The 22,647-nt window shown below is 52.9% G+C and overlaps 1 protein-coding gene across 1 annotated transcript in view; it reads right to left on the bottom strand.

Moving 5' to 3' along the window:
• CNGB1 (cyclic nucleotide gated channel beta 1) overlaps positions 1–22,647 on the bottom strand; it is a 68,436-nt gene that overhangs the window by 11,907 nt on the left and 33,882 nt on the right. Inside the window, exons 14-26 of the mRNA XM_006878921.1 lie at positions 22,002–22,089; positions 21,364–21,403; positions 15,043–15,205; positions 14,074–14,181; positions 13,648–13,805; positions 12,474–12,632; positions 11,385–11,593; positions 10,304–10,354; positions 9,824–9,910; positions 7,597–7,661; positions 6,695–6,817; positions 2,955–3,096; positions 1,787–1,946 (exon numbers count right to left, since the gene is read on the bottom strand). Coding sequence (XP_006878983.1) covers positions 1,787–1,946; positions 2,955–3,096; positions 6,695–6,817; positions 7,597–7,661; positions 9,824–9,910; positions 10,304–10,354; positions 11,385–11,593; positions 12,474–12,632; positions 13,648–13,805; positions 14,074–14,181; positions 15,043–15,205; positions 21,364–21,403; positions 22,002–22,089 — 1,553 coding nt within the window. The remainder of the gene's footprint in view (positions 1–1,786; positions 1,947–2,954; positions 3,097–6,694; positions 6,818–7,596; positions 7,662–9,823; positions 9,911–10,303; positions 10,355–11,384; positions 11,594–12,473; positions 12,633–13,647; positions 13,806–14,073; positions 14,182–15,042; positions 15,206–21,363; positions 21,404–22,001; positions 22,090–22,647) is intronic.

The raw sequence follows: 22,647 nt of genomic DNA, 5'->3' as shown, positions 1-22,647 counted from the left end.
GCTCAGTTCTCCTCTGACAGACGTGGGGTCCCCAGGAGTCAGGATGGGTGGCCGAACCTGACGTTGTACATTCGATCTTTGTGCTGTGTGTCCAAGAATGTGCCATGTGACTCCCTGGCAGTGTGTCTGTCCTTGTGCTCTGAGTCTGTAATGGTGTTGTGTGCCTGCACTTGGCTGTGTGTCTGTATGTCAGCACTTGCTGAGTTTCAGGTACCGCTTTACAAAGATCGTCTCGTTGAATCCTCGTAGCAAGCCAAGGTGCGCGTTACTATAAATCTCATTTTGTAGATGATGATGAAAGAGAGCTCGGGGTGTCCTGTGACACCCCCCACCCCCAGGACACACCGTTCCAGAGCTTCCAGGGAACAGAACCCCACCAGCCTTGCCCACCTGGGGTCCCTGTGGGAAGCACAGAGCCTGCTCTGGAAAGGGAGGGATGGGCGAGGGTTGCCGTCGGCTGGGTCCAAGGGAGCTTTTGTCCCCCCAAGTTGTGAGTGTGGGTCACCACTCAGCTCTGGTGCCCCACTGCACCCCTTGTTTAAGCACTCGGTCTGAGAGATGGTAGGCAGGGAAGTTCCCTCTCTAGTCCTTAACATCCTCTTGTATTAGAAGAGGGAAGTATATGGATGTCACATGGCTGCCAGGGCACAGACAGAGGCAGTGATGCCAACACTCTGTGTACCGCAGAGCCACTTGCCAGAGCGGTGGATCATGGGTAGATCCTAACAGCACGGTCCACAGATGCGCAGCAGCCCCCACTCCACTCAGGAGACTGTAGCACTGAAGCGGACGAGGGGCCCTTCCATTTGGCTGAGGGACTGGGAGGCTCTAACGTAGGCTCCTCACATATCTGCCCTGCAAGCAAAATGACTCGCTTTCAAATAGACAAAGAACTGGGGAAAATAGAAACCATTAACGCACATTTCAATAAGGTTTCTAATCTATGGAAACACGACTCTCCTTGGAAACAATTGACAAGATTTGTCCACTTTGCAGGAATTACTGAGCACGGCGTGATAGCCAAGGAAGCAAAGCTGGTGGTGGGTTAAATGCATTGTAACCAAACAAAACTGAGAGCACAGGCTTCTGGATTAGAGGCACACACACATACAGCCCTGGTGGCACGCTGCATGCTGTCTGACCGCTACCAGCCAGGCTAGTTTGAGTTCACCAGCTGCTCCTCAGAGAAAGGTGGGCAGTTTCCTCCCTGCAAAGACGTGCAGCCTCATGAACTGAGGGAGGATTATTATCAGCCAAAACTGATGGGGGGGGGATAATAATGCAAATATATAAAGAAAGAAGAGTTAATCTCTGGTGCACATGGTGTGTTTGCTAAATCAAAGACTAGAGGTTCTGGTTCAGCACAGGTGCCTTGAAAGGGTCTGGCAGGAAAGTCATGCCTGAAAGAGTCAGTCACGCCTGAAAAAGCAGCCCGCTGGATGCCAGGAAGCACAGCTTAACCTTCACACACGAGAGGCTGTCGGGAGTCAGAATCAGCTCAGCAGAGAACAAGTATGCATTTTAAGTTTCATTGATCTGAGTCCCTCCTGTGACCAATTGCTCTGTCGTGGTGATGACTTTCAACCTGGGTAAACCGGGGTGGGGTAGGGTGGGGTCCCCAGAAGACAGTCCTATCCAGTCTCCAGCACCTCCCGAGATTACCTGATGTAAGTGTTGGGGCAGCAGCCAAGAGAAGTCCCACCCGAGGGGCCACACACACACAGAGGAGGGCCGGGAGGCGTCCAGGACCCCAGAGAGCAGGACAACAGGGGTGGGCCAGTCTTACCCAGCATGCCTTGGGAGTGCCAGGTGTATTCGTACCAGGTCTTGACTCGATTTTGCACAGACTTGGGGATCTTGTAGAAGTTCATGTACTTGACAGTACTGTCCATGCAGCTGCGGTAGTAGGTCTGTCCCGCGGTGGCGGCCCCCACCACGTCCCTCATCTGGGGAAGTAATTGGAGTTGTCAGGGAAGCTTCCTAGTCAGAGTACAGGGCTGTTAAAGGGACTCTGTGGGCGTGTGCCAAGCACGCATTTACTGGGTACAGCCTGGGGTGCAGGCTCACAGACAGAGGGGGACACAGGTCCCAGCGTAGAGAAGGCTGACTGGAGGGGGCTGCCGCTGTGTGGATGTGGGTGGGGAAGACCCAGGCTGCTGGTCCCTCCAGTGGTCTCTGTTCCCTGGGCCACACGAGGAGGGTACCCTGCAATGGGCTGGGCTGGTTCTCCTGCCATGTGGCTCTCGATGCCAGCGGCCTGTTGGGCGTCACATATGAGAACCAGGTGAACTATTCCTCATATAGGGCCTCCAAAGATAAGAGAGAACTCCTGGGCGTCACCTCATGCACTGACTTCACTCTAACAGGTTAGAAATCACCCTAGAAGCTCCCTCAAATCCTTTGCCCTTGCACAAACCAGGTTTCCCCAACATCACCAAGGGCTTAACGTCTTCATGTAATGCTCAAGCCGAACAAAAAAAAATAGGCCTGGGAGATAAGTTATAACATGAAGGAAGTACACACTCCCTAGAACAACAACTCGTCACATTAGAGCAAAGGGCAGCATTTGCTCAAGAAGGCTGGAAGGGATAAGATGGGATGGATGGGAATGGTAAACACAGGGAGGGATAGGGAAGAGTGTTCTTCCATAGCAGGCATTGCAATCAGTGTCAGGGATCTAAACATGGAAGAACTGTTAAACAGAAAACCAGTTTTCTCTACAAAAGTTTCCCATTTCACAACACAAAGTTATGGGGGGTGGGGGGGGAAGGTAGGGTAGAGGAGACAAAAGTCTCAAGTAGAAAGAAACTTCAGAGCCCTGGCTGTGGAACCCTGAGGCAGGCCCACTTCACGCAGATACTGACTCTCTGGGCATCTGAGGGGACTGAATCGGCACAGCTGGGGGAGAGCGGGACAGCGGAGAGGGGCCCGGCAGAGAGGTGGAAGCCAGCTACCTGTCCGATCATCACAGAGAAAGCAAAGACGCCTGTGAAGTAGTTCAGCAGCTGAAACACAATTTCGAAGAGTGTCTGGGGGTCAGGCAGCCCTCCGATGGTGATGAGGGTCTTCACGGCCCAGTAGTAACAGCGAATGTAGCTGGAGAGAGGAGAAAAGGGCCGTGGTCACCAAAGACCCCACCCCGCAGAAGAGACCTCTCAACAGCTCAGAAAGTCTGTCCCTGTGTGCACAGCACGTTATAGTTTGCAGAGCATGTTTGCAAATGCTGCCTGGTTGGACTGGGGCTGTGTCTCAACCTAGAAGGGACTCACTGTCACCTCCATCAACACTTGTGGAAATCCAAGCTCCGAGGGACTTCTGGGGAAGTTGTCACCAGGAGGATGGACCAGAGTCCTCCCTCAAAGAGGAAATGCACCTTCAGTATCCACAACCTTTCCTTGGCTGCTCTCCACCATGGGAAGCAGGGACCCAGAGACATCCACCACCAAGACTGGAAGATGTCTCGGGGATTACCTCTTCTGGTTGCCCCACTTGTCTACCCATTTTCCAGATCATGAAGCTGAGATCCCAAATGGAAAGGGGGCACCCATGGTCACCAGCTGGTCTGTTTCGGGGCTGAAACTAGAGTTCAGAGCACTGTCTCATTTTCTGAATCATCTCTCCATCACGAGAAATGAATGAATCTTTGGGTAAAGGTATAGGTATTGGTTGGAAGCAAGAGTGCCATCCACTTCCTAAACAACATGCTTTCAGAAACTCTATGAACTTTGACAGGGTGCTGGATCTCCCCGCATTCTCACCTCTGTCCAGACAGGCCCCGTCATACTGATCCTCACCACCAGAGGGCGCGTAAGGCAGCCTTTAGCCAGATATCTAACTAGGTGGATTGCTGGTAATTCCCTGTATATATGCACTCTTCCAGCTGTGTTTAAATAATCTTCAGCGAGATTTTACTTGCATATGATATTAATGATATTGTTCCATAATTTCCACGTTCTCTTGGATCACTTTTCTGGGGAATGAAAACAATACGAGTCTCTTCCCATCAATCTTCCATATTTCTTGGCCCAGACTGGTAAACATGACCAGTTACATCTGTTTCCTGAAACACTTCAGTTGATATTCCATTGATTTCTGGGGTCCTGCTTTTTGTCAATGCCTTCAGTGCAGCTTGGCCGCCTTTCTATTTGTTCTTGATCATATGCTGCTGCTGTTGTTGTTGTTGTTGTTGTTGTTAAGTGCCATCGAGTCATAGATGACTCATAGTGACCCTATAAATGAAAGACCTGAACACTTGTATAACTTTTATCGTTTCTCCAAGTTCATAGAGTTTCTGGAGGCAAGCTATTTCAGAAGTGGATGTCACTCCTGCTTCCAAGCTTGTTTTAATCGGGGAGCTCCACCAAACGCTTTCCATCATGGGTAACCATTATTGCATTTGGCACATCAGTGTCACAGCATTCAGCATCTCAGCAACCATGAGTTACCTCTGTAATGGACAGACCAGTGCTATAGCACTTAGAAGAATGCTTGACCAAAAACAAAACCAGGCCTGAGGGCTGCAGATTAAAATCCCTCCTTTTGGCTTGGTAGCATAACTTTCTATCCATTAGGTCAACAGAGCTCTCTTGTTGTTGTTTTATTGTTGTTGTTGTTAAGTGCTGTTGAGTCATAGATAACTTATAGCGACCCCATGAATGAAAGACCTGAATACTTGTACTTCCTGAAGCATTTCTGTGTCAACCAATTCTTTTCAGTAGACTGACTCTGTATTCCTTTCTGTATCAATCAAGATTTTTGCCCATAGAATCCTTCAGTGTAGCACTCGAGGCTTGAATTTTTCCTTCAGTTCTTTCATCATGAGAAATGCCACACCTGCTTGTCTCTTGGTTTTCTAACCAGCTCCTTACACATTTCATGATAATACTTTATTTTCTCAAGCTGCCTGTTGAAATCTTCTGTTCAGCTCTCTTACCTCTGCATTGTTAGCCTTGTTTTGACTTCTTTTTGTTCCAATGCAAGTTTCAGTCTCTTCTGACATCCGTTTTGGTCATTCTTTTATTCCCTGCCTTTGTAAAGACCTTTTGATTTCTTCTTGGTTGATGTCCTGGGTGTCATTCCACAACTCTTCTGGTCTTTGGTCATTAATGTTTCAGGCATCAAATCTATTCTTAAGATCATTTTTAAACTCAGTTGTGATATACTCAAGATCATATTTTGCTTCTTATGGACTTGTTTTAATTTTTTTTTTTACAACTTCAACTTGAACTTGCATGTGAGTAGTTGGTGGCCTGTTCATGGTCAGCCCTTAGACTTGTACTGACTGCTGATAGTGAGTTTCTCCAACGGCTTTCACAGAGTAGTCAACTGATTCCTGAATGGCCCAGCATGTGAAGTCCTGGTACAGGGTCACCACTTGAGTTTTGTGTTGTTGGGTTTTTTTTTAAATACTTCCAATGAATCATTCATTCATTACCCAAAACTCTTATCATTTGATTTCCAGTCTCATTTCTACCACCGAGGCCATATTTTCCAACTACTAGTGATTTTTTTGTTTCCAACTTTTGCATTCCAGTCACTAATTATTTTTAACTCTTCTTGATTGCATATTTGGTCAATTTCAGACTACAAAAGCTGGTAGAAGTCCTCAATTTCTTCATCTTTGATTTCTGCGGTTGGTATATCATATTTGAATAATGCTTGTATTAGTGTGTGTGAATGGATCACAGCATTGTACTTTAGGTTAGATCTTGAAAGCTTGAAATTAAAAGACTGAAGTTGTCAATTATTTCATGTTACTTGGATCTACAATCAGCACCCATGGTAACAGCAGTCACGAAATAAAAAGATATGTTGCCTTGGGGAAATCTGTTGTCAAGGACTGTGCTAAAGAGCAAGGATGCCAGTTTAAAGACTAAGGTGTGCTTACCCCAAGCCTTTGCATTTTTGTGCATCTAAAAGTTGGACAATGAATTAAGATGACAAAAGAAGCATCAATGCCTTTGAATTGTGGTGTTGGTGAAGAGTCTTGAATATCCTATAGACTGCTAAAAGAACAAGCAAATCTGTCTTGAATGAAGTGTGTCCAGAATGTTCCTTGAGAGGCAGGGATGCTGAAACTTCGTCTCACTTACTTGGGATGTATTACTGAGAGGACCCAGTCCTCAGAGAGACACAGCATGTTGTGAAAGGTGGAGGGTCATAGAAAGAGAGGGAGACTGTCCGTGAGATGGACTGAACAGTGACTATGGCGCGAGCAGGACAGAGAAGAGGACGCTGCAGGTAGGGCAGGGTTCAGATCGATTGCTCACAAGGTCACTGGGTCGTAGCCGACTTGATGGGACCTAGCAACAACCAGCTATGAGGTGCTATGGAGCCGGCGCCCCGTCACAGCACCCCTACACAGAACACTGGAACCCTGTGATCCTGCACCATCCCCACCGCAAGGTCCCAAACCTCCTAGGTCCCTTCGGGGAGCTGAAGGGGTCTCTCAAGAGGGTCTTGGTCATGTCTGCACCTACTGTGTCTGCCAGAGTCTGGCACTTGGCAGGTGCTCAGGAAACGTCAGGTTAGTGAAAACACAGACACTGGCCCTTGAACTTGATTATGCCTGTTGGGTGACTCCTTGGGACCAGGGCAGCCTCAGTAACACAGAGGCCATGACACCCCTTTGGACTGTGATCACGCGAGGAGAGCAGAGATGCTGTCTGGGCACCGGCCGGGAGCAGGCGCTCACCTGTTCCCCACACCATCATAAACCCAGTGAGTGGAGCCGATGCCCTGATAAGCTGACGCCCAGTAATACAGACAGGAGTTGACATGTAGGCTGTAGAGCAGGTATGCCGTGGTCCTGATGACCCTGGGGAGAAGGGAGAGATGTGAGCACAGCAGCAGAAAAGGGGGCTCTCACCCCAGAAAGCACATCAGGGATGCCTCCTTCACACCCTCTTCTGAGAGGCCTCAGTTAGAATGTCACATGGCTGGTGGCCACCTGGCCAAAGGGATCACACAGGGAGCCCAGTTGGATGCTAGTTTGAAACTATGTGAATTGAGAGTGGTGGCACTAGAATGGAAAGCTGTTGGGGCTTGGGACCAGAATTGGCAAAGGGGGGGGGTGTAGCAGAACCACACGTGAGCACACGTTCTGAGGGGGTGGTCATGGCTGAGGAGGGTAAGAAACTGAGCCACCAGGAAAGATGTGAGCCTTGTCCTTGAGTCACTGCCTGGCTGGTCTTCTGTCCCACCCAGCAGCTGCGCGATGCCCTTACGACCACTCCCCATGTTTGAGCTAGATGGGGGCTCAGTTCCCCAGGACGAGGCCAGAATGAGGCTTGGCTCGCTGGCTGTGCTAGGGAGACACATGTGTCAACACACTCATGTCCTCATCACAATGGGGGGAAACAGGACATTCCTGGTTCTTGAAAACACAAACATCCTTTGGGAGAAGAGGTCAGGCAGGAAGAGGCCCCACTTCCGGTCAGGAGGAAGTGTGGGGGCCAGGGGGCTGGGAAGGGGGAGAGGACGCCTGGTTCCTTTCTCACTTGAAGGCCCCGCGTCCTCAGCGTGAGGTGCGCGCGTGTCTGTGGTTGTGTGCACGCGCAATGCAATGGCGTGCGCGCTCACGTAGCTGCATCTCACCTGTAAACGTAGGCTTTGCTCAGGATGGCTTCCAGGCGGTTGTTGAACTCGAAGAACGCCATGTACTGCGGGAAGAGCAAGGTGTGAGGGCACCCCATCCCCTGTGTGGGTGCTTGCTGCAGCCACCTGCCAGACCCATTCCCCGGGGTGCTGCACTGACGCCCTTCCCACGGCCTCTGCAAGGTGCCTTCAACAGCGGAGTCCTTTGTCCTTTGCAAGGTACAAGTCAGAAACTCGCAAATCTGACAGCAGCCCTTACAGAGTGGACACATTTCTTTTCTCACTATGTGCGTGCAACCCCAACGGCTCCTGTTCCCTCTGAATTTCTCTCAGGAACCCCCCAGAGGCACATGAGCCCCAGATTAGGGACCCTGCTTTTAGAAGACTGCAGAGAAATGGCACCTTCCCCACTGCTCACTAAGATCTTTCCAACTCGTATGAATGATAACAAACACAAACTCAAGGGCACAGAGCCAACTCCGACTTGTTGTAGCCCCGGGGACAGAAGCAGAACTGCTCTCCAGGGTCCCTTCGCTGTGACCCTTACGACAGCAGACCACCACCAGGCCTTTCTCCCCAGCGTCGCTGGGTGGGTTTGAACCAACAACCTCCGCACCACTCAGGGGGACCTTATACGGATCCCAGTACAGTGGCAGTCGCCTCTTACAAAGTTGTTGTTGTTGATTGCTGTCGAGTCGAGCACGACTCATAGCGACCCTATGAACAAAAGACCTGAAGCCTGTCTAGAACTACTGTCATTTCTCAAAGTTCATAGTTTCCAGAGGCATGTGGTTTAAGAAGTGGATGCCACTCCTGCTTCCAAACCTGTCTTAAACTGGGAGCTCCACCAAACACTGTCCACCACGGGAAGCCGTTACGGCATTTTGACACCCCAGTGGCACAAGGTTCAGCATCACAGCAACCCCAGGCTACCTCAGCACAGCAAACCGACAGAAGAGTGTCTTACAAATTCCACTTTGTAAGGACACAGGAGGCCCCTTACCAAGCACCTTGTGTACGACTGGCACCTCAGCCGCATTCACCTTATCATGCAGTTCTCTGTGAGGGAGATCTCATCATTCTGCTCTTACAGAGATAAACACCATCATTCATGCCCCAAGCACAAAGAGTGGGAAAGTCAGGATTTGAACCTAGATCTGACTCAAAACCGCAAGCTGTTTGCACTGCCTCTAAGAAGCGAGCCCTGGTGGCATAGTGGGCTACATGTGGGACTGCCGGCTAAAAGGCTGACAGTTCGAATCCACCAGCCACCCTGAAGAGAGAGATGGAGAGTCACCAAGAGTTAGGATGGGGGGAATGAGGTGGGACACTGCCTTGAGATTTCTGTGGCTCTGATGTTTGAAAATGAGGCTGTTTTCCAGGATTTTCTTCTCATTTCTACCCAGGGTTTCCACTTGGATGTGAAGGGTTGTGGCCTTGCACCCTTGCACTAGACGCAAAGGCTGCGTCCTCTAGTTGTGCTCGGTGTTGGTTCTGTGAATCAGGAGCTGACACTGTGGGCATCAGTGACCCAAGACCCACATCCCACTCTACACGTGAAGCAGAGTTTGGCCGGTGGGGGAGCAGCCTCGTCGGGTCAGCGTTTGACTGGGGAGCAATCTGTGAAACATCTCTCTACCCCCCTCATCCCCACCCCCTGCTAAGACAGGTTGGCAGGTCAAGTGTACCCAGAAGTCACAGCAGAAAGGACTGGGGATGCACATCTGTCAATATCACAGCCAAAACCCCCCATGCCACCGTTTAGCGTGTGGCCCATGTGTTCACCGCTAGGGAGGGAGGGGCACAGCTAACAACCTCAACTGCCTGTCTTCAAAGTCTGTGTGTTTACTGAAAGCACAGCCTGTGAGGACGGAGTCCCTGGTTCCGCTCTGTTCAACCTGTGTGACCTTGAGAAAGTCACTGCACCTCTCTGGTCCTTATTTATAGATGGCAGTGATAATTGCACATGTAAACACCAGCAGGGAGGGGTCATGAATGTCCCACGGAGGCACACGGGAAGCCCAGGGATCTTCCTTCAGATCCCACAAAGGTGCAGCCCCCTCCCCAGAGCTGCTGGGTGTGAACGGAAGGCCGCCAGGTGGGTGCTGTGTGGAGGGAACTGGACCCCGTCGACTCACTGGCAGAGGTGAAGCTGCGATGGGAAGTTAGTCCGGTAGCACTGCAGGCCCGTCTGTGTGCCTGGTCTCCACACACCCGCCAGTCTTACCTTTAAACATCGGGGCAAGCGAAGGAGCGGGTTCACTCCGAACTTCAGGTAGAGAAAGTCCAAGGGCAGGAGGCAGAGCAGGTCCATCTACAACCCCAACGTGACACCACAGAGTGTGAACAGGTGACCCAGGTGCATGTGGCGGCGTGAGGGAGAGGCCTCTGCCGCCAGTGGGAAGCGAGGCCAGCTGACCCAGGAAGGAATAGACAGCTCTCCACCTACAAGCCCCTACACTTCCCACCGTGGCTTCCTTATCACGACAGTGAGCCTGGGTGGGGGGCTGGAGGGGTACAGACCCACCAGCACGAGCCCTCAGAAGGCCAGCAGCCTGTGTCAGAGCCGGGGCCTGGGGTCAAAGGGCACTCTGTGGGCGGTTAGGGGATGGAGCCAGCACCCCCATATTGCAGGAACTACACCACACAGGTCCCCAGATTCCTGTCTACCCCCATCCAACGGGCACTGAAAATGTAGCGTACACACCTTGAAGCGGGGAGATTTCAGGTAGTTATTCCTCATCTCCTTCTTGTCTGTCTGAAAGGAAATGGAATTATGACTGAAGTGGCCTTAGAGCTGAGTCCCTTGTGGTGAGCAGAGATAGAAACGCCTGAAGACACCCCCCCCACACACACACACACACACCCCTCCTGTTGGCCTAGCAGACCCGGGGATGTGGAGCAGATGGAGCTGAGGTTCTGGGAGCTGAACCCTCCCAAACTTTAAAGTGGGAGACAGAGCCCCAAGTGGGCAGGGGCCTGTCCGGGGCCCCAGCTAGTTCTCTGGGTGGATAATGAGGCTGTTGAGCACAATCTTAAGTAGAGTTCACTTCACTCAGTAACCGTTCCCAACGGGGAAATGGGCAGGTGCTCAGGCGAGGCCAGGACAGAGGTCTCTGTCAATCCTCTGAGCAATAAATGGCTTTAGAAGCAACACCTCAATTCACCTGGACCCAGGAGAGTAGGCGCCCCCAGGGTGCAAATTTAGAAAGTGATCCCACAAGGTGTGTCTGTACCTTCCCCTACTCAGGTGCTGGGGCCCAGCTCCCTCCCTGTAAGAGCACAGGGCCTGCAACTAGTCCAAGGAGCAGACACCTGACAACACGCTGGCCCTATCATGTGCAGGGTCCCTTGGAATGCTGACTGCCAGCAGTTACCTGTGCTCACCTCCGTGCTCTGAGATAGGAGCTAGAACTAACTACGCCCATTTTACAGATGAGAAAACTGAGGCTGAGAGAGGCGGTACAGTTAGTTGGGACAGAGCTAGGATTTGCACCAGATGCTCTGTACTGCAGGTCGTTGTCCCACCACCTTGCCATCTTTACTCCCCACACTCTGGGTGGTACAGACACCGCTTCCCCACGAGTAGTGCTTGATGTTTGTAACTGGCGCATGTCACAGGTGAACACAGCCCGCAGATGTGGTGCGGAGCTGAGCGCAGACAGGCCTTCCTGACAACCCTTTGCTCCTTCATTTGTGGGCCGTCACATTTCCAGGAGTCACGCCCCTGAGGGCTGTGGTGGTGGGATCTGCCCCCAGTCGCCCCCCTGCACCTGCCCACCACTCACAATGATGTCGCCGCCTTTGACAAACTGCAGACGCAGCTGGAACACGGTGATGTCCAGGAGGTAGATGAGGTCACACAGGTAATCCATCAACAGCCAGAAGTGCAGGTTGTCTGGCCGCTGGTAGGGGAAGGCCCAGCGCACCGGGATCAGCCAGCAGTTCCAGTTCCAGGCCAGCACCACGAAGAAGAGCCACAGGATGTACATCAGGTCTGCGGGGCAGGTGTGGGTGCGATGGGGAAGCGTGAGGGCCAAAGGACCATTCAGGTGGGCAGGGAGGTAGGGCCCAAGGGCCCTTCAGGTGGGCAGGGCTTTAGGACCCAAGGGCCCTTCAGGTGGGCAGGAATTTAGGGCCAAAGGGCCTTTTGGGTGGTCAGGGCGTGAGGGCCAAAGAACCCTCCAGATGGGCAGGGCGTTAGGGCCAAGGGGTCCTTCACGTGAGCAGAGAGGTAGGGCCCAAGGGCCTTTCAGGTGGGCAGGGCTTTAGGGCCAAAGGGCCTTTAAGATGGGCAGGGTGAGGCCTACTCTTCCATCTGTCAGCACTTTGCTCAAGGCATTATGTGTCATACTCTTGTAACAGGGCACACAACAAAATCTGGGGGCACAATACTACTGCCTTTGTTGTAAAGATCGCAGCTCAGCCCTATGAACTGCAGGGCTCAGAGGAGGTGGTGGGGATGTGGTAACATTATTAGATAATTCTCTTCTGTTTGTGGAAGTTTTTTCTAAAAGCTCCCGCATGCCTTAGTAAATATGCACAGGAAAGACAGACGGAAGGATGGATGCACGGCTGGCTAGATGAGAGGGTGACTGGAAGGGTCATCTGGGCATGTTTGAGGCCCAGGGGCCTGGTGTTAATAGAGGCCAGGTAAGGCCTGGGACTCAGGACAACAGAGATGGAGTCCTGTCCCCAAATGACTTCTTGTGTGATCTTGGTACATGTCATTGGGAAAAGCCCAGTGAGTCTGTGAGAAAGTGGATTCTCTTTGAAAAAGTCCATGCACTGCTGCGACATGGCCTCCCTCAGCTCCCCAACCCCACCTCTCGGGTTTTCCCAGCCCTTTCCCATCAGACCCAGGCCCCTGCACTCACTGGTCAGCGGGTCGATGCTCTGGGGAAACTGGTACTTCCTCCAGGGGCGGCGTTTGAACTTGCAGCACAGCATCTCACAGTAGTGTTCTTCCTCCATCTGATCCGACTGGGCCGGCTTCACGTCCTGAGGCGGTGGCTCCGGGGCCTTCTTGGCTGGGGCTGAGAGATGACATGTGACCATGTGACCATGTGACCGAGTCCCCGGAGGCCCTGAGAGCAGACTCCCATGCAGGCTCGGCAACACAAGCTGAAGGAAGCCTGGGACCGGCCACAGCCCACAGGTGGCTCGAGGCAGAAACCCCAGCCTCTCCTAGAGTGGACCCCTTAGCCTAGGCATTCGGAGTGTCCTCCCAAAACCCGCAATAGAGCCCCTCCTGGAACTGCTCCCTGAGGGCTGCCCACATTGTGATGCTTCTGAGAAGGCTGCTTATTTCAGTCCAGCCTTTGTCCATGTGTGTTTGAATGCCCTCGGTTGCCCCTGGTAGGCTGGGGACATTTGGTACCTCGGGGTCCCACCACCCAGGTTAGGAGCGTTGCAGGAGCCCCAGGCACATGGTGAAATTGGGAGATGGTGCTCCAGTTTTCTCAGAATAGAAATTCAGCGTCCCCTCTAAAACAAGAGACTGATGGGGCCATCGCTTCCCAGTGCAGCCATCATACTTGCTGGGGGCCTGGGGATTTGGCTCTTAGAGGTTCAGTTTGGTTTTGTTTCCAGCTTTGGGCCTGGAAACATAATGACTGAAAACCTTCCCCGATAAAAGAGGGGCTGCCTCCCAATACAGTGAAAGTAAGGTAATTTCCATGCAGTGTCGCGACAATATTGCAAATGAGGCCTTTGAAAAAGAAGGCTCCGTGCCTCCAGAGTGGGCTGTGACACTAGCTTAGTGTTAAGAGCTCAAGACATGTCATCCCAGACGGCACCATCCACAGCCACACAGGAGCAGGCAGGAGGGTCAGCCGGACACCTGCCCCGTGGGAGCCGGAGCCCAGTCCACTGCACCAACGGCTAGAACTTACCAACATGGGTTCACTCCTCAGTGTGCATGGTCCAAACTCCACAGTGGAGACAGGGATCTCTCATCCACCCCAGCCACTTCTTTGGGGCCACTTATCATGAGTTTTGGGGCTCCCAGCCTACCTCTAGCCAGACAGGCACCACTCACTCCAGACTCACAAGGCTTGGGGCTCTCCTCGTCAGAGGTGACGTCGGGGTCAATGAGCTTCTCTTTGACCTTCTCCGTCCGCTCCTTGAACAGCTTGACCAGCTCCTGCAGCCGGTCATTGATGATGGCACTGTTTGTGCTGGCTGTGGAGGCGGCGCGGTCCTGGTCACTGTGGAGCATCACCCCAATCTCAACAAGCTGGCAGGAAGAATCCCTGGGCCCCCGGCAGCGTGGGCCTCCCTCTGCCCGCTTGCCCTAAATGCCAGAAATGCCCCCTGCTGGCCGCAGGCGCTGAGTTTACAGCACTCCCGGCTGACCAGAAACCACAGGAGACTGGACGACTGGCAAAGGTGGCCTCATAGGGAGTTCCAGACACCCACAATCCCTAGCCAGCCCCCACCCCCAGTCATTGAGACCCCAGAGACGGCCACACTCACTCCATCCCCTGCGGACTGGAATGCTCTGACCAGGCGACCACGGGGGACTCCGCTGGCGTAACCACCCTGAGCTCTTCAGCCTCATCATCATGGGAAGGCAGCCTCTTCCTAAACGGACAGAGGTGGAGGGACCTTCAGCCCAGGGCAGGCCTGGATCCTTCATCCCCTGGCCCCTGCCCCCTGCTCCAGGCTGGGGATCAGGCCAGAAGGTCCTCCTGTGCCCAGAGGATGAATCATCTCTGTGATGAAAGGAGAGGAGGAAGAGGAGGAGGAGGAGAAGAAAGAGGCACCACCACGCTCCAGACCTCAGTCTCCACATCTGTGCAGTGGGCAGCATACAGGTTAACAGCACTGACTCGGCACCAGACCTGCCTAAGTGCGCATTCCACCCTTGACCTTGGGCAAGCTACTCAAATTCTCTGAGGTGCGTCAATTTCTCCCTCTGAAAAATGGGATTCCTGACCTCTGCTGAAAAAAAAAAATGACACTAAATAGCTCATGGATGGCAACAAAAATTAATCAGAGAGAAAGACTCCTCTCAGCTGGTATGGGAGGAGACCAGTGGCTCCACTTAGTCTTGGATTACAGCCAGCCACAAAGCTCTGAGCTGCACACCGCAGCTTACCCAGGAGTGTGGTCACCTGGCTCAAGTTGAAAAGACCAAACACTATCTAGTACTTGGGATGATTTTTCTAATGTTCTAAGGTATTCTATTGTTTAATAACAAAAGACGAAAAGGGGCAGGAACTAGCTCGACACATTCATCGCCCCTCCTGAATGACCCTCGGGGGATTTTAGAAGGGGCCCTTGTAAGAGGCCCACAGCTAGGATTTAGGGAGGAAGTGCAGGTCCTGATGTCAGGTGTGACAGTGAGCCAGGGCTTCACTTCTTGGGCCTCGGTGTCCTCATCTGTCAAATGGACACATAGCACAGCACCATGAAAAGCCTGAGAAAAGCATAAATGGTGACCTGTGAGTCCCCGCTGCTGAGCCTGGGACGGTGAGAGTGTCCGATTTGGCAGGAGATAGGGGTGGCAAAGCTGGCGATTGTGGTGTTTCCTCCACGATGAGTGGCAGGGTGTCTGCATCGGCATCTTCCACCTGCACCTCAGGGTGCTGCTTCGTGGCCGGCACTTGGAGAGAGGAAGGAGAGGAGACAGTGGGAAGAGGAAAGCCAGGCCCCCCCATGTCCTCCGAGAAAGCACGGTCCGAGTGGTCTCTGTACCCCCATCTGCCAGCAAGCCCGTGCAGGTGAGCGTCCATGCAAGGCATGCGAGTATCTAGATCCCAGAGCCCACCGGGAGCCCTGCCAACCCGTCACCAGGCCACGAGCCACCAAAGCAGCCACATGGCACAGAGGCTCCCGGGCACAGCCTGGAGTGCAGCTCTCCAAGCCCAGCCAATGCCCTCTGCATTAAGGACCAGGGAGCTGGGGGTGGAAGCAGCACTCAGGAAGGGTAGAGGGAACCTGGGGGAGCTGGGGTCCTGACGGCCTGGCCTTGCACAGTCATGTGGCTCAGGGCCATCTGGGTCCCCTTTCCCCACCCAAGAAGATGCCTTCCTAGGCCTGCAGGCGAGAGGCCAGGAGAGCACATGGCCTCATATCTTGAAGAATCTCAAACAGAGATATTTACGTTTTCTCCAATCAAAGGTCTTCACCGTGTGTGTGAATGTTAGCAAAGTCAGTGTCTGTAACACTCTAACTTGGCATATTAATAAAGCTAGCCTTTCTAACACTCTCTGTTTGGGTACCCGATTTGCTTCTTATACGTGCCATGTGTCTCCAAAATGAATGAACCCAGCTCCTCCCTGGTCTTCTCGGAGTCCTGGTGCCATGTCCCAAACCTGGTCCTTCCTGGGGAGCCTGGGGGTGACCCCGCCTCAGGCTCTTTGCCCACCCAGGGACAGTGAGGACAGGTCTGTTGTAGGCCAAGCTCAGAGGGTGCGGAGGGGCCGGGAGGGGCCTTGTGTGGGTCCGATCTACCACCTAAGATGAGGGGGAAACTTCAGGACGGATGTTCCGTTTCCCAGTGGCTCAACAGATGGAAACTCAAAGTGATAAGGGTTTCTTAGGGGAGCTCTGGTGGCCTAGTGGCAAGGAGCTGCAACTACAATCCCAGAGGCGAATGGTTCGAATCCACCAGATGCTCTGCCGGGGAAGGAGGGACAATCTCCTCCTGTACCAGTCAGATCTGATTTGACGGTACACGCACACAAAAATAATAAAATTTTTAAAAAAAGTTGTCAAAGTGATAAAGGTTTCTATTGGTTTAGAAAATAATAGAGTTAAAAAGATGAAAACTAATAATTTAGAGAATAATAACATTTACTATTAAGCATTTCCTATGGGTCTGCCAGGCACTTGTTTCACTAAACGCTAAGTGAAATATGAATATACTTAGGCAGTAAAATCTGTGGAGGCTGGAACCTGTACCAGGTGGTGATCTGTCTAAGAAGGAAGACATGAGTGATTTTCAGGAAGACAGAGTGATGGGAAAGTGTCAAGACTGCACCTGGTCAAAGGCTGGAAACTTGCAAGACATGGAAAAGCAAGGCAGTCCCTTGAGTTCTCATGTCCTACTCTAGTGACCCTTGTAACTTTCCCTGCTGCTCCCTGAAGTACTGTGACCAATGGACCCATTTTGTGGAAAAGGTCACAACGCACAGAGAAATTAAGAAGTATGCTGGGGACCCAGGATTCGAACTCAGGCAGGGGGCTCTGGAACACACTGGAAGCCAGCACACCGCACCCCAGGCAGAGACTGGGGGCCAGGAAATGCGGGAAGATCCTCCATCCTGCTGGGGAGGAGCCTGACAGAACCACTGAATGCTATGCTGTGTCATAACAAAGCCACACCAGGCCATGGTCCCAATAGACTGGGAACATTTCCCAAAGGTAGGGTTCTCAGGTACATAGGAGGCCGCAAGATGATCTGAGATGGTGCAGATAAGGCAGGGGATACGGAATGAGACCACTGCTTCCATTTCAACCCCGTGTCTCTCTCTGACTCATCCTGACTCTCCTGGGCTGGGAGAGGAGGCCTCTGCTGTAGGTCTGCTTCAGTCCTTCTCCAGATCTCTCTAGAAACTATTAACACTTTGAGTCCACCAGATGTTCTGCTGGAGGAGGGGGGGCAATCTCCTCCAGTACCAGTCAGATCCGATTTGATGGTACACATATGAGAGAGAGAGAGAGAGAGAGAGAGAGAGAAAGAAAGAAAGAAAGAAAAAGAAACTATTAATACTTTTTAAAACATTCTGTGTGTTTGTACTTAGGGAGCTCTGGAGGCTTTGTGGTAAGGAATTGCACTGCCATCCCAGAAGTACACAGTTCAAATCCAGCAGCTGCTCTGTGGGAGAACGATCAGCAATTTCTTCCCCTGCAATTAACTGCCTCTGAAAACCCTCTGGAGGGTTAGCTATGAGTAGGTTCCAACTCGGTACTCAACAACGACGACAGTTCTAGTTATGATTGCCTTCTCTTTGTGGCAAGCAGTACTGGTTCTCCATTTAAATAGTGCACAATGCTTCCTGTTTAAATATGTCTCACTAAATGAAAAAATTAATCCATCTAGAGAAATCTTTCTGTCAGTCAATCCTGAGTCAGAGACCTCACAAGACAGAGAAAAGTGCCCCACAGGGTTCCCAAAACTGTAGATCCAGAAGGGAGCAGGCTGCCAGGAATTTCTCCCATGAAACACCTGGTGGGCTCCAGACACACACACACACACACACACACACACACACACACACGCCCCTTTCAGTTAGCAGGAGAGCTTAACCCCTGTGCTACCAGAGCTTCCTGAAGAAAACAGTAAGCAAATACAAGTGGAGGTGCTGTGAAGATAGCAAAACGTGGGGAGCACCAAATGGTAGAGACGGAAACTGGAGAGTCTGGAGTGAACGGATTTCAACCTGCCTGCTGGGAGGCTGAACTGGGGTGTATTCCTGGTCATGGCAGTGATGCATTCCTGCCTCTCCCCACTCTGTGCGCACCCCAAGCCAGGAGGGAAGAATTCTGATGCGGCTCCTGAAGGTGGGAAGTGCTTGCTTCGACCTGCCAGGAGTGGTACCGGTACCGGACACTGTCGTACTGGTCCGATAGGAGGAAACAGGTAAACAAAGCAGAGGGAGGGCAGGCAGCTCTGGCTCCAATTAAAACAGAGAGTGACAGGGACCGGCCCAAAGGCGTCAGTGTGTCCCTGAGGGCCCTGTCATTAGGCAGCAAGCAGCAGGACCCGAAGGCTGCTGTGGGGACCTGGTCACAATTAACCAGACGCACACAGGGTCCCCCACTGCACTGGTCTCTGAAGACACAACTCCGCCTGACCTGGCTCTCTGCACCCTGAGGGCCTCTCCTTCCCTGAAACACCACTGACGGCAAATGCCAATGGTTCTCAGAACACCCAGCTCCCAGTAAACTCTCGGGACCAGTCACTTCTATCTGTATGTAGTAAGGTTTTTCTGTTCTCCCTTCATGCTCACTTCCCAGCCTATACAAGCAAGTCCTTCAGCTCTGGACAGAGGCTTGGGAGCGAGATGAATTCTCTGAGCAGTAACTCAAGAGGAGGGGGTCTTACAGGAGGCCAGTTCGTGGCTCCACAGCAAGGTCGCAGCCCCCCCGGTGCTGGAAACCAGCACAAGCCATGCAGAAGCAGCACGTTGTGGGCACAAGAGCCCCAGGCAGTGCAAGGCCATCCTACCGAGACGGCGGACGGAGCTCCTAGGCTCCCTGGCGAAGCTGGAATTGGACAAGGTCGTCCTCCGGGTGATGAGGATGGGGATACGAGTGGTTGGGGGCCGGTAGCTGGGCACATTGGGGAGATACTCTGCCAGGTTCACAGGGGCAGGCCCAGGGGCCACAGGGCCAGGCCGCTGGTCCTGGACCAAGCGATTCAGCTCCACATCCCGGCCGGGTTTAGCCATGGTGCTGAGGCCACGAGAGCCTGGCCCCTGGGAGCTACAATGAGGAGTAGAGAGAGTTGGGGAGAGAAGAGGAGGGGCCTGAGAGCCAACACAGGCAGTGGGGGCCACACGCCTGCAGACGCTCCCCCCAAGCCTAAGCACCGTTCTTGTCTCTGAATCTCGATGGTCATGTAGCGGGGGGGTTGATCCAGCCAACAGCTCTGAGGAACCCCCTTGGAGACCCCAATTTCTCCTGTTTCCTCTATTAACCAACCACCAGCAGTAGTATTCCCCATCTCAGATGCAGAACCCTAACTTCAACAAGTTAGAAAGAACCCACAGTTCCTAGAATCTTAGACCATTGGACCCAGAAAACCTGGGACGTGCAGGTTCTTAGCCTGGCAGATTTTCCATCCCCAAAGGAGGCCAGTTAATCCCACTTTCCCCCAGGGCATCAGTTCTCAAGCTGGGCTGCACCCCGGAATCACCTGGTCAGAAATCTCTGATCCTCAGGCCCAATCCCCGAGATTCAGATGGAATAGTTTGAGGTGAAGCCCTAGCACCAGGATTTTTAAATAATTCCAGCATGCAGTCAAGTTTGAGAATCAGGGCTCGAGGCCAGTGCCCTTTAAACACTCCGATGCAGACAGATGACCAGGAGAGGCAGCTAAAATGCAGATTCCAACCCACAGGCCTGGGATGGGCCTGGGACCGCATCTCCCCAGTTCCTAAGAGAGGCCTGAACTCCTAGCTCCAATTTGGAATAATGATGGACAAACTGACAAGGCCTCAGTGCTTCTCAACATGGGGTTCCCAGACCACTTGCCTCTACATGACCCAGAGAAAGTGTGGGAAACTGGCACCCCTCCCAGACCCCCAGAGCCAAGCCTTGACCTGGGTGGTCATGGTGCCCCAAGTATGCAAAGCCCTATTGCACACAACCCCATCCGAGTCTCCTGAAGAGGCTCTCCCTCCTTCACTGGACACACACAGACTTCATGGGACACGGTGGCCTGGGACACACATAGCAGCCTGTAGGAAAGGGCCCTAAGGGAGCTCTGGTGGCCTAGGGTAAGAAGCTGCATTGCAGTCCCAGAGGCTTGTGGTTCAAGCCCACCAGATGCTCTACTGGAGAAAGAGGGACAATCTCCTCCTGTACCAGTCAGATCTGATTTGATGGTACATGCACACAAAATGATAAAAATAAAAATAAAATAAAAAAAGAAAAGGGCCCTGAATGGATGGTAAAGCTAATATTAGCTGAAGGTTCCTGGGCTGCCTGACAGCCCAGACACACTCCACCTTTAACCTCCTGTGTATTTTGGAAAAGGCACCCTGGCAGTGTAGTACTTACGGCACTTGGCATTAACGCAAAGGCCCGCCCGTGTCTCCACAGATCAGAGCCTTGTAAACCTGGGGACTCTGCGCTGGGGTTGCCGTGAGCTGGAATTGGCAGCGGGCTAAATGTCTTAGAATTATCTCAAGGGATGGGGTCGTCCACTCCCATCAGAGTGACGTTTTATCAGGACAGAGGACCTCATCCCACTGTCCCACTGAGCAGTAGCAGGTGAGATGCCCGATAAAAGCCACTTTGTTGCAGGGAGCCCTGCAGGTACCAGACAGGTGTTGCTGTTGTAAATGGCACTGGAGGAGATCGCCCGGCTTTCTGGAGCAGAGCCTCTGATGGACTCGAACCACCGCAGAGATGCTCCCCTCAGGTCAGCAGCACAACTCCCTACAGACTACACTGCCAGGGCTCCCTGGGGACCATTAGTCCCCTATTTTTCCCAGGTTGGGAATCACTGTTCAGAGAGGTCAAGGGACGGGCTCTGGGTCACACAGAGGGGAAGAGAGAAGAGTCCACAGTGAAGCACCAGTCTGTGCCCCTGGTCTCTGGATCTAATCCAGCCTCTCAGAGCACCAATCCCTGCATCTGACACGTCACCAGTGGGAGCACCAGCGACTGAAGGGAACCAGGAGACTGTTCAGGATAAGGCGTGAATAATAGCCGTGTACCTGTGGCCGTCTTAGCAGGAGGAAGAACCCAGAAAGCAAAGTGGAACTGGGATGGGCCCCTAAGAAGTGTCTGGTCTCAAGTTACACTCAGGTAAGTTAGGTTTGACTCAAACCCTCCCTGGGAGCTGTATTCCCACTGAGAGAAGACGGTAGGATGAGTGGAGGTAGCGTCTCCCACCTCTGGGAGTCCAGGGGGACCTTTGAAATTCACCGTCAGACACCAGGGCGCAGAGGTCCTGGGGAAAGAGGGCTGAGAGGTGCTGGGTGGTAAGGTGGCAGAGAAGGGGGGTCCCCTGCAGCAGGCTGCTGGGCCTGAGGGTGTCCTGCTGTCATTATCCAACCACCCCCACCCCACCCCACACAGCCTTACCTTCTGAGCAGGCAGCCTCCTCCTCTTCCTCCTGCAGCTCCTACAAAAAATTAAAGCAGATGCTTCATTCATTCCCAGCCGGGCTCCAGTCTAACACAGAGGGCCGCCTGGGCCCAGTTCTCCTCCTTTCCTGACGCAGTTGGACCCTGCCTCTGGGGGCACCCAAGGAGGGGGCTGCTAACCTGCAGAAGGTAGTGTTCCCACCTGTCAAGTATAGGTCTGTGCACCAGGGGATAGACACGCTGGAGCGGCCCCATGACTCCCCGCCCAGCACCGCCCTCCTCAGTGCACACCTGATGCTCGGGCCCTTTGAATCTTCCTAAAAACCTGGGAAATGTTACCAGTCCCTTTTGTCTGAGGAGAGGCCCAGAGTGAAGGGGGCAGCTTGCACAAAGTCACCAAGTCATGTGAGGATTCAAGCCCAGGTCCTCTTAAAACGCCACCCAAGGATGTGTCACTCAAGTCCCTTCTGGCACCGTCTCACCTGTTTAGAGTGGGACCTTGCAGTACCCACCCCACGGCTCTTCCCTGTCCCGTGGGCATCTCTCATTGAAAATCCCCCATAAACAAAGTGGACATGGCCCCTTTCATGGCACCAGCCCGGCGCCTGGTCTGTGGGGTCCCAGGGCTCCTCCTACCTGCTCTGAATCCCTCTGTTGCTGAGTCTCGTCTGCGTCACTCTGGTTCTCGATGTCCTCCACCACTAGGTAGCTATCCAGCAGGACGCTGTGACCCCCAGGGGTGGGAGAAAGGCCAGGGTTAGGGTGGGAAAGGCCTCCTGACCCTGTTGTATGTGCTGGCAGGAGCAGGGGCCCCAGAGACGTCAGAGAGACCCTCCCCCTGAGGGGGTTTCCAGTGCAGAGGGTACAGACCTGAGCCCCCTAACTGCTCCTAAGTTTATACACAGCTTCAGTCCTGCCTGGAGGGAGGGCTTCCCGGAGGAGGTGGCTGGGACTGGGTCCTGAGGGTGATGAGTTCTCCCCAGAGGACAGTGGGGAAGGCACCAGGGTGTGTGTGTGTGTGTGTGTGTGTGTGTGTGTGTGTGTGTGTGGAGAACATGTGAGGGGCAGCCCTGGGGTGTGGCCTAAAGGGCACCCATGGTGTGAAAAGTGCCACCAGCCTCTCTTGGCTAAGTATCTTGGGCAACACTGGAATGTAGGGGGACCAGGAGGATGAGAAGAATGGGGCCCAGAGAGAAGAACATATTGAGCCAAAAAATACAACAAATTGTCCCAAACCACATAATTGTCAGACCAGTCCCTGCAAGATCAAAGCCACTGTCAG

This window comes from Elephantulus edwardii, unplaced genomic scaffold (genome assembly GCF_000299155.1).
Source record: "Elephantulus edwardii isolate Elephantulus edwardi_28Jun2011 unplaced genomic scaffold, EleEdw1.0 scaffold00001, whole genome shotgun sequence".
In the NCBI taxonomy this organism is placed as follows: domain Eukaryota; kingdom Metazoa; phylum Chordata; class Mammalia; order Macroscelidea; family Macroscelididae; genus Elephantulus; species Elephantulus edwardii.
Note: the sequence above shows the minus strand (reverse complement) of the source record. Positions and strands in the feature narration are given on the sequence as shown.